General features: G+C 45.8%; 2 protein-coding genes across 2 annotated transcripts; both read left to right on the top strand.

The window, feature by feature from the left end:
- The first annotated feature begins 1,321 nt into the window (after positions 1–1,321).
- Positions 1,322–5,184, top strand: gtpbp8 (GTP binding protein 8). The gene is made up of 8 exons (XM_008328950.1): positions 1,322–1,440; positions 1,774–1,972; positions 2,057–2,210; positions 3,432–3,530; positions 3,909–4,039; positions 4,398–4,497; positions 4,822–4,940; positions 5,033–5,184. The coding sequence occupies exons 2-8, from the start codon at positions 1,932–1,934 to the stop codon at positions 5,121–5,123; spliced, it is 735 nt and encodes a 244-aa protein (XP_008327172.1). The 5' UTR covers positions 1,322–1,440; positions 1,774–1,931; the 3' UTR covers positions 5,124–5,184.
- Positions 5,185–5,315: 131 nt separating this feature from the next.
- slc10a2 (solute carrier family 10 member 2) lies at positions 5,316–9,817 on the top strand. The gene is made up of 6 exons (XM_008328948.3): positions 5,316–6,904; positions 7,295–7,413; positions 7,769–7,857; positions 7,977–8,152; positions 8,307–8,464; positions 9,003–9,817. Exons 1-6 carry the CDS (start codon positions 6,519–6,521, stop codon positions 9,143–9,145), a joined length of 1,071 nt encoding a protein of 356 aa, XP_008327170.1. The 5' UTR covers positions 5,316–6,518; the 3' UTR covers positions 9,146–9,817.
- The last annotated feature ends 930 nt before the right edge of the window (positions 9,818–10,747 follow it).

Raw genomic sequence — 10,747 nt, 5'->3', positions numbered from 1 at the left:
GCTCATCGTTCATTATTCTGTACTTTGTGTTCGGGCCTGTAGAGTCGCCGACGCTGACTCGGCGTTTTCTCTGGTTCTGGTTCAATGGAGAACATTATTGGTGAGACGGAATGTTAGAGCGGGATGACCAGTCAGGTTAGTGGGGGGGGGGGGTTCTCTCTCAATCAATATATTTCATGTATATCTGTATATTGAGTCAGATGACCAGACTTTATTTTGTTTAATTTATAATAACTTGGTGATTGTTTTTATCTTTTTTGGCCTGATTCACTTTAAAAAAAATTGACCTCAACATCACAGTCCTCAACAGTCGGGGGTAAAGGATACTGTAAGTACACAACAGCCAGAAATACCCTTGTGCCTGTGGATACGAGGAGCAGGAGACATCTGTGTAGGTTTAATCAACCATGGATCACATTAGGAACACTGAAATACACACACACACACACACACACACACATACAGTATTTATACTCCATCTACTCTTTAAAACAAAGTCAGGAGAAATCTGTGAAGGCGACCATGGTGAACGTGGACGACCTCCAAACCCTCAGGCGTTACTGCATTTGAAACCTCCATACAGTGCTTCTATAATGGACGTCCACACGTGGATTACACTGAGGAAGTAACGCCACTAAACACGGAAAGAAAAACATCAATTATACATAATAACCTGGGGCCGAGCTGACGCAGATGGAAGGAAAGACAATGGAATGAAATGGGTTCAGGTTTGGACTCGGATCATATAAAACAAACGTCTGTCAGGGTCAAGGGTCACGGGGGAGGCAAGGGGGAGAGCTCTTTCCTTACAGGAAGAAAAAAAAAAGCTGAGCTTGAGTAACTGTACTTCCAAAAGAGAGTTACAACAGTTTGGGCTGCGTTCACATTAATATTATTTTTTAATAGGTTTCTGTGGTGTAGAGGTGACAGCACTGCTGTGGAGGAACTCTTCTGTACTGTGTACTGTACATGTGTACTGTACATGTGTACTGTACATGTGTACTGCATTTAAAATTAATATTTAATGTCCATATTTAATCTTAATATGAGTTTCGTTGTTGATTACAGCAGCAGTTTTGTTTTCCACCACTGGGTGATGACGGTGCTCTGTTATTTTATTTTGTTTGACACACGAACGATTACAATAATTGCAAAAATCGTAAGCACACTGTATGTATTATTAATATGTTAATATGTAATATAAGTGTTGGTGTATTTATGGGTCTGTTTGTTGTTGGTTTTTGGTGTTTGTGACTTTGTTAAATCTGTAGGGACTCGCCTGCCATATTTTATTTTAAAGCCGGAACCATTTACATGCACAGAGAAACAGACGGACTCCAGTCAGTGATGCACACATAACAACAGTGCATAGTAGCTGCTGGAAATAGAATTCTGACTTTAAAAATAAAGTTTATAAACGATGAAAACGAAGACCACTCAGTGAGTCGCTAAAATATGGATATTTATATGAAACCGTTTTATATTTTAAATTTGACACGTTCATGTTTATGACTCGCGTTGTTTCGTCAGCTTCATTTGCGCTACAGTTATGAATGGAGCAATCAAAGAGTAAATTAATACTTGGTTCAGAACGTTACGTTCATTGTTCACCAAGTGTTCAGAACATTTGAATCCTGTTTTATTTCATCGCCTCCTCCTGCCTCTCTGTAGACATCAGTCTTTTTCCCCATCCCTGACCCCTCGACGTTCCCTCCTCTCTCTCTCTTGTCTACGAACATCTGACGTCATCTCACAGGGTTCTTCTTCACACAGGCAGCTCTGAAACAAGCTGGAGAAAAAAATGTTTTGCCAAGTCCTGAGGAGCCTGGCTTCAGCCTGGTGCTCAGTGTCTTACTTCTTCCTGTCGGAGTGTCCACAAACTGGCCTCCATCAACTCAACCAAAAACCTCTCCCAAAACAAAGTTGGCGGCATGCTGTACCCCTTCAGTGTCCTGGAGCCGTACCTGGACAGGTTTGTTGTTCTGTGTCTGTGTTGTTCAGCTGTGTTAACACTCATTGGTTTCACTGCATCTCTCCAAACCGTACTACTGCGCAGGTCTGTGGACAGGACGCCGTTCCAGCTCTTCCATCCCAGTGTGGAGGACATGGTCAAAGCTGAGAAGATCTTCTGCTCCTCACCCTCTCACAGGATTGAGTACTACACTTCTGCAGAGAGGATGGAGCACGCCCCCACGCTGCAGCAGCCTGAGGTGACCGTCTTCTCTATAACGTCCAACCCTTGAAGGTTTTTATTTACATTTGTTCAGTGATTAAACTGAGCAACAACAAAAAAGAGAATCTGAGAATCTGTGATCAGATGATAAAGTCTGGTTCGTCATCCTGGTTTAATCTTCAGCTGTAGCCAAACCATGTGTTCACCATAACCGAAATGTCGATATTGTCAACATTTAATTTCCGATTCCGATATCAACCATACCGATATATTGGGGCAGTGGCGGCCTTGCGGTTAAGGAAGTTAAGTGTCACCTGCTCACTAAAGTGATGGGTCAAAGCAGTGTTTCTCAATTATTTTCTACTCTGCCCCCCTCTAGTGGACAGAATTTTTTTTAAGGGTCCGATAATATTGATTGATAGAGTTGCTGACACCAGCATTCCTACATACAATCCCCTGATTATTAAAATAGATTAATACATTGAGCTGCAATACTGCCATCTAGTGGCACTCTTACTTTCACATACAGCTGTTTTCCCCAAAACAATTTGATAAAAACCAGATAACGGTTCTTACAGATATTAAGTAGTTATGCAACGGTCGGCCGATATTATCAAACATCCCTAGAACGGAACCATAATGAACCCAGTGAAACTCCTCTGACTCTAGGGGTTGTTAACGTGAGCCTTCCCTGTCTCTAAATACAGCCACAGTTTGAAAAAGTATCTTTACACCCCCTCCCTCCCCCACTCCTCACCCCTCCAGAAATACACACCTGATGAAGACAGAGCTGTCAGCGTGTAACAAGTCATCTAACTTGTAAATTGTACAGTGGGTGGTGTCGGGCGGAGGCTGCAGGATGGATGGCTGTGGTAATGGTCTCTTTGGCATACCACGTCAGATCCCAGTCCGCGGCTCTGCTCGGTCCAGGATGATGGATTTGTAGCCGGCTGACAGCATCCACCACCTCCATCCATTGTTAAAGAGATGGATGGGCCCAGACTCGGCCTTCATCTGGGCCACACCAGAACAGTGTAGCCGGGGCGGTTGGAGGTGTGGCACTATGACTTATCACTGGAGAACTCACTGAGCTGGTGAATAATCACCGAGTGAGGGAAAGCTCCGCCCCCTGCTGGGGAGTTAGTTGCAGAGTCCAGATGAAACTTTTTCTTGGGGAGGGGGATTATTATGATTAAAAACCGTCTACAATCTCTCTCTCTTAAATTTCAGAGCAGGAAAAACTGTCTTTGTATTTCAGGTGTGCTTCATCGGCCGCAGCAACGTTGGCAAATCTTCTCTGATCAGAGCGCTGTTCGCCCTGACCCCAGAGGTCAAGGTCAGGGTCTCTAAAACCCCAGTAAGTGGATCAGGTTTTCTAAATATACAGTATGTGTTGTTTTGAACCGCCTGGTTTTATGATTGACAGATGGCGACGGTGACGTCACTGGTACCTTTTGACGGCTCTGTTTATAAATGTCAGTGTCGCAGCGCCCCCTGCTGACTTGACCTTCACAGTGGGGGTATATGCACCTGTAATATTTGAATAATTTAGTGTTTGAAGGACAAATGTCATGGTAGCTGTACACATGGTACCACTGTACTATAAGTACTATTTCATATGTACAGTACGTGTGTACTGTAGTAGTAGTACTTTTACTGTCCCTTTGGTTTTAGTTCATCAACTGAACCTCCGTCACTGGAGGCTGTGATGTCATTTTGAACTGTTTCCTGTCAGGGTCACACCAAGAAGATGAACTTCTACAGAGTGGGCCGAGCCTTCACCATGGTGGACATGCCAGGCTATGGATACAAGGCCCCCAAAGACTTCGTGGAGATGGTGACGCCGTACCTGTACACCAGGAAGAAGTAGGACATCGTCTTTGTCTTCGTCTTCGTCCGTGGACAGATCTGCCTTCAGAAAGTGTTTGACTGAAGTCTGTCTATGTCCTGGGGCCATGTACTGAACCATGTAGTACTAGACGATTTGTCCAGATACATGCGTACTACTCGTACTACTATGTTGTGTAATACTCTGATTTAGAGTACAAAGACACACTACTTTCCATGTACTGAACCATGTAGTACTAGACGTTTTGTCCAGATACATGTGTACTACTCTGTATGTTGTGTAATATTCAGATTTAGAGTACAAAGACTCACTGAGCTGACGTTGATAATCTGACAGAAGTTCCAGAATAATCCAGCTGTACTTTTGTCACTCCAGTCTGGTGCGGACGTTCCTGCTGGTGGACGGCGGCGTCGGCCTTCAGGACTCTGACCTGGACGCCATGGAGATGTGTGAGGACATCAGGCATCCCTACGTGGTGAGACAGTCTGCTGCACCGCACAGAACTTTAGGTTCCTGCTGGGGTTCGACAGTAAAACCTGTCCCTGTACTCATAATGAAGTACCACTGTAGTACTCTCCTTCATCTATTATTCATGTTCAGGGGCTACTAAAGATTAGGATTAAGAAATACTGGAGTTAAGTATCCTGAGTAGTACTATTAGTAACTTTACACCAGAATGCAAAACCAGGCTGAGGAAGATACAGATACAGGCCAACTTGAAGTACACGTACAGTCCTACTTAGAGTACTCCTACAGGCCTACTTGAAGTACATCAGCAGCATGTTTTTTTTTTCTGCAGATAGTGGTGACAAAAATAGACAAGTGTGGACCTGGAGCTCTGCTGACCAACCTACTGACCCTGCAGAACGTGGTGAAGACCCAGACCAGCTGCTGCTTCCCTCAGCTCTTCCTGGTCAGGTGAGACTTCCAGCCAATCAGGGGCCGCCTGCTCAGACGTTTCCATTCCTACAAACGTTCCTCTGGTTCTTTTCTTCTTTGTTCCTTCACAGTTCCCTGCACTTCCAGGGAATCTACCTGCAGAGATGTTTCATGTGTCACCTGACAGGCAGCGTCCGGCTGACCGACACTTGTCAGACGTGACCAGAGGTCAGCCTGGGGTCAGTGACTCTACCCTCCTGTATGAATAAACCTTTGATGTCCTGTCTGTGGTTGCTTCGGGTCTTTGTTCTGTTTGTGTCATCGTAGGGGACGGGACATGTGTGTGGGGGACATCTGTGTCCTCACCCTTCTCCCTCTGGTCTTATCACGCCGCAGCCTTATCTCCAGTCAGCTCAGCTCAGATAATGACTGACAGACAGCTAACCTTTACTGCACATCCATTAAACTGATATGGTTTCTCTGAAGCTCCGCCCCCGGGGGCTCGCCGTCACTTCCTCCTCTGCACATGCACGAGAGGCACGTTCAAAACCTCAGAAATCTTTATGGTTTAAAGTTACAGCTCAGGTCAAAGTCGGATGAATTCCTTCTTATATTATATATTCCACCTTCAACATATATAGTCATATATATTTATATATGAGTCAGAGACATTCTCTGGTGGTGACAAGTACTGTGTCCATAATGTCCATCAACTGGACTCCTTCACTGATTCATCAGTTCCTGTCAAACAGCACTGCCTTTCACTGGCTACTGTTGGCTAATGCTAAGCTGTTGTTAGCAGCGCCACACAGCTGGAGGCGCTGTTCTGCCCAAAGTTGTTTTTTTTTGTTTTTTTTACAACTGTTAACATGAGTCTGTGATCATGTGATGTTCCAACAGATGGTCCAACATGTGGCACTGGTCTTCAGATGGACCAGTGTCTGACGGTGTGAGAGACCATTGACATATGAATTCTAATGTCTGTGGTCACTAAACAGTTGAACTTTAACTGCTCTGAAGTTAAGGATTCGTCCCCTGAGTTGAGGAGGAGGAGGAGGTGCAGGAGGAGGAGATCCAGGGAAACAGGTTTTTCTTTTGGATCCAAACCTACGACAGCTGAAGAACCTGAAGAGAAGACTCCTCACAGCGGAGGTTCCTGCTGCGTCACGGTGTGATTTAATGTTTAAATGATGAAGGTCACACGCTGCAGTTTTTACAAGCCCGTCACAATGAAGCGCTTGTACCTGCAGGCCGTTTCCTCCCAGCATCCTCGGCTCTCCCTGACTTTATTGACAGCTGCCCCATAAAAAGAGTTTAAAGAGGACAATGGTTATAAAGTCGGATCAAGTGCTGCAATTCCATATAACTTTCAGAATGATGTTGTCTTTTTATGAACATGTGCTGCTGAACACTGATCCCATAAACCCCCCACCCTCCACCCCCCACCACTGGTTAATTTTTGATCCTTTTTCTACTTATTATCTGCTCCCTGCTGCCAGTTCTGTCACTGAGGGACAAGCTAACGTCCGGGAACTTCTCCTCTCCTCTGGTATTTGGAGATAGTGAACAGCCACAGCTCCTCCATCCATCCATCATCCATCCGTCCATCCATCCACCATGTCTGCGGCCGTGCTCCCTCCGTCCTGCAGCGTCTTTGCGGCCGTCTGCTCCGGCAGCGACTGTCTGGTACCGCCCAGTAACTTCAACGAAATGCTGAGCCTGGTGTTGAGCGTCGGGCTAACGGTGATGCTAGCTCTGGTCATGTTCTCCATGGGCTGCACCGTGGACGCCTCTAAGCTGTGGGGTCACATCCGGAGACCCTGGGGCATCATAATCGGCTTCCTGTGCCAGTTTGGCATCATGCCCTTCACGGCCTTCGCCCTGTCGCTGGCCTTCAACGTGCTGCCGGTGCAGGCCGTGGCCGTCATCATCATGGGCTGCTGTCCTGGGGGCTCCGGCTCCAACGTCATCTGCTATTGGCTGGATGGAGACATGGACCTGAGGTGAGTGGAGCCTGTACCCCAGGCAGTGGCAGACACAGTACTCTGGAGAAAAAAAGAACTACAGGGCGGTTCCATAGTGTAGCAGTTAACACGCCTGCCTCGAGCAGAGAGTCCTGGGTTTGATTCCCAGAGGAACCACATGCTTGGTGCTAACACAACAATTTCCCAAATATGGGATCAATATAGTAGAAATGTATTTATCTATTTTATTTGCAGTAGCTGTTCTCAGAGAGTATTACTACCTAGAAAGTACTAATGATGAAGTTTATGATCGTTAGTGTTGGCGTTGTTGTTGTTGTTGTTGTTGAGGAGGAGGTCCTCACCTGTTTGGTCCAGTCTTTGTTGATTTGACCTTTCTGACCCTGACCCTGACCCCTATCTCCACCTCAGCATCAGTATGACGGCCTGCTCCTCCATCCTGGCCCTGGGCATGATGCCCCTGTGTCTGTGGATCTACACCTCCACCTGGACTTCTTCTGACACCATTCAGATTCCCTTTGACAGTATAGGTGAGAAGACCTGGACCCTGACCCTGACCCTGACCCTGACCCTGACCCTGACCCTGACCCTGACCCTGTATATATTTGTCATATATATTATAGTTTTTTTTAACATCTCTGTATTATAGTTTCATGGTATACTACTATGGTATTATGGTATACTACTATGGTATCGTGGTATACTACTATGGTATCGTGGTACACTACTATGGTATCGTGGTATACTACTATGGTATCGTGGTATACTACTATGGTATCGTGGTACACTACTATGGTATCGTGGTATACTACTATGGTATCGTGGTATACTACTATGGTACGTGTTGGTACTACAGTGTGCTGATGTAGAACTCCTTGTGTCCAGGGATCACTCTGGTGGGTCTCCTCGTTCCTATCGCCCTTGGAATGTATTTTAAAAGTAAGAAGCCAGAATTAGCCAAAAAGGTTCTCAAGGTAAGGCACCCTTTTCACACCTGGATCTTCTGCTTCTCTTCTGTCGTTAAACCTTTGAGTTGTTGACTGGTTATATTTATTTAAGTTCTGGACGGTGTGACCTCTGTGTGACCTCACAGGTGGGCTCCATTTCTGGTGTGTGTCTGATTGTGATCATCGCTGTGGTGGGAGGAATCCTCTACCAGTCCTCCTGGGTCATCGCCCCCTCCCTGTGGATCATCGGCACCATCTACCCCTTCATCGGGTTCAGCATGGGGTTCCTCCTGGCCCGGTTCACAGGTCAACCCTGGCACAGGTAGGCTGCCCCCTTGTGGTGAAGTCTTCAGTCTAGTCTATATAGCAGCTGCCTAACAGTACAGTACAGTACGGTGCAGTACAATACGGTACAGTACAGTACGGTACAGTACGGTACAGGCGGTCAGAGAATTGTTTGTGACATTGTTTTGCAGGTGTCGGACCATCGCCCTGGAGACTGGTTTCCAGAACTCCCAGTTGTGCAGCACCATCATCCAGTTGTCCTTCAGCCCAGATGAACTGGAGGTGATGTTCGCCTTCCCCCTCATCTACAGCATCTTCCAGCTGGTGGCAGCCGTCTCGGCGGTGGGAGGTGAGACGTCACAGAACGTTCTGTGTTCTCAGCTGTTCCTTCATTTCACTACATGTTTTTAAAAACGCTACTCTGACCCGCTGTAAAACCCAGTCCTGGCAGGACCCTGCCCCCGCCCCCCCTCTTGTGCCAACTCTAATGAACTGATATAAAAGTGTGACAAACTTCAAAGACTGCCAGTCATCAGCAGGGGGAGCGGTGGAGGCGAGGGGGGGGGCAGGGCTGCTAGGCTGCACCAAGGTCAAGGACAACAGTCAGGGTTGTTGACAGTGATAAGAAGCAGTATAATTTATTTGTACTGCAGTACTTCACTTTAACTACTGCTTTGTCTCGTGTCAGCACTGTCACATTTGATAATAAAACTGTCAGTTTTATTATTAAATATGTGAAGTAGGAAGTGGACCAGAACACCAGATGTTCTGGTCCACTTCTGACCCAGACATCTGGTCCACTTCCGACTTCAGTTGAAGAAGTCAGACCTTAAATGTTTATGAAGTAATACTCAGTCACCTGACCTCCGCCTGTGTTTTCTTTAAAGCCTACCAGGGCTTCAAGAGGCTACGGGGCGGTGGTGCAGCGGGTACAGACAGTGAAGCTCCGTCACTGGAGGCTGGTGATTCAGAAATGGAGAAACAGAAGGAGGAGAAGAAGACGGACATGAACAAACACACCAGGCTGTGACACAAACACACAGAAGAAGAAGAAGAAGAAGAAGAAGAAGAGCAGACGGAGAGATGGGGGGGGCAGGTTGTGCTGCTGTATTTACCCTAGTGGTCAAATGTATCTGCTCCATTGGTTAAATGTATTTACCCCAGTGGTCAAATGTATCTGCCCCAGTGTTATACACTGTCACGTGTATCCATAATTTATTTGCCTGCTGTTTTCTAACAGTAATAGTTAGCAAACAACTTATTAACTTAATAACTTTATATATATATATAAATATAGACACTTATTTCAGGAGCCACATGGGGGCGCTGTGGTGAGTGTTCGTGCCCTGCAGAAAAATGTTAGTCAGTTAGAGCACAAAAACATGATTAACTGTTGACTCTAAACTGACTAGAGGTGTGAATGTGTTAGTGTGAATGTGTTTGTGTGAATGTGTTAGTGTGAATGGATGTTGTGTTTGTGATCCTGTGATGGACTGCAGAACTGTCCAGGCTGTGACCCCGCCCGTTTGGTCCCGGCTCCTCTGTGACCCTGACCCATGGTCACATGGTTTCCTATATGTGCTGTAAGGCAGGAGGACTAACCACTCGCCCACAATGTGGCCCCTGGTCTCAGAGGTGTAATCAAACTGTGGTCACATGTCGATCTTTGTCTTGTTTTGTTAACAATAAACGTTGAGAATCGTCTGTCCGAGTCCTTCTGTCCTTCTGAGTGGGCGCTGACCCCTGTGCCTTATGTTGAACCTCACGTATTAAAAAGATGATGCGTGTTTATGACCAGGTGAGGAGAAGACTGGAGGTTCTGGTTCCATGTGGTTCCACCATGTCACTGCGTCACTGCACTGAGGTCATGTGACACGAGATGAATGTGTCTTTACTCGCCTCTGAGTCGACACACACACACACCCTGACAAGTTTCAACACTGCTGCCTTCACTTGCAGTTAAAACTGTGGGAACTCTGAGTGGCCTGCTGCCCCTAGTGGGGGTAAAACAGGAGGATGTTGACTGAGGTCATTTCTGTGACTTATTCTCTAACTTCTACATATATTTATTCAATATGATTTGGTTCATAACTATGAACTATTTCCAAGTCCTATTTCATCGGTACCATGAACCGATTAATTACATATACATAGATTTGTGTTTGGTGTGTTCTTTTTGGGTTGTTTTTTTGTTGCCCCTCCAGCACTTCTCTGATCATCAGCTCCACCACCGTCAGCTGTTCTCCTGTGTGATCACTGATGTGTTCCACCTGTGTTCTGCCTATAAATACACGTCCCTCCCACTGGTCTCCATTTGCTCCTTCTGTCTGTTGAAGCTGTGACTCTTCTGTTCTGACTCCTTGTGGTTTATTTCTGTGAATTTTTTTTTATTATTTTATTTCTTTATTTTCTGTGTCTTTAGTCTTGACCTCCAGAGAACCGATGTTGATAAAAGTGGAACCTGAACACCACGTTTATTTTCTTAACTGCCGTCAGATGTTGTTGTTTTTGTTTTAAGATTCTTTTTTTTTTTTTACTTTTCTTTTTTTCCAAATACAGTTCCTGTGTCACTAAGAACTGTTGGAACTGTTGGGTGAACAGTACCAATGGCTCATAGACATGTGTATTTAGG

The sequence above is a fragment of the Cynoglossus semilaevis genome, chromosome 16 (genome assembly GCF_000523025.1).
Source record: "Cynoglossus semilaevis isolate Cse_v1.0 chromosome 16, Cse_v1.0, whole genome shotgun sequence".
NCBI lineage: Eukaryota > Metazoa > Chordata > Actinopteri > Pleuronectiformes > Cynoglossidae > Cynoglossus > Cynoglossus semilaevis.
This window is presented reverse-complemented; position numbering and strand designations above follow the sequence as displayed.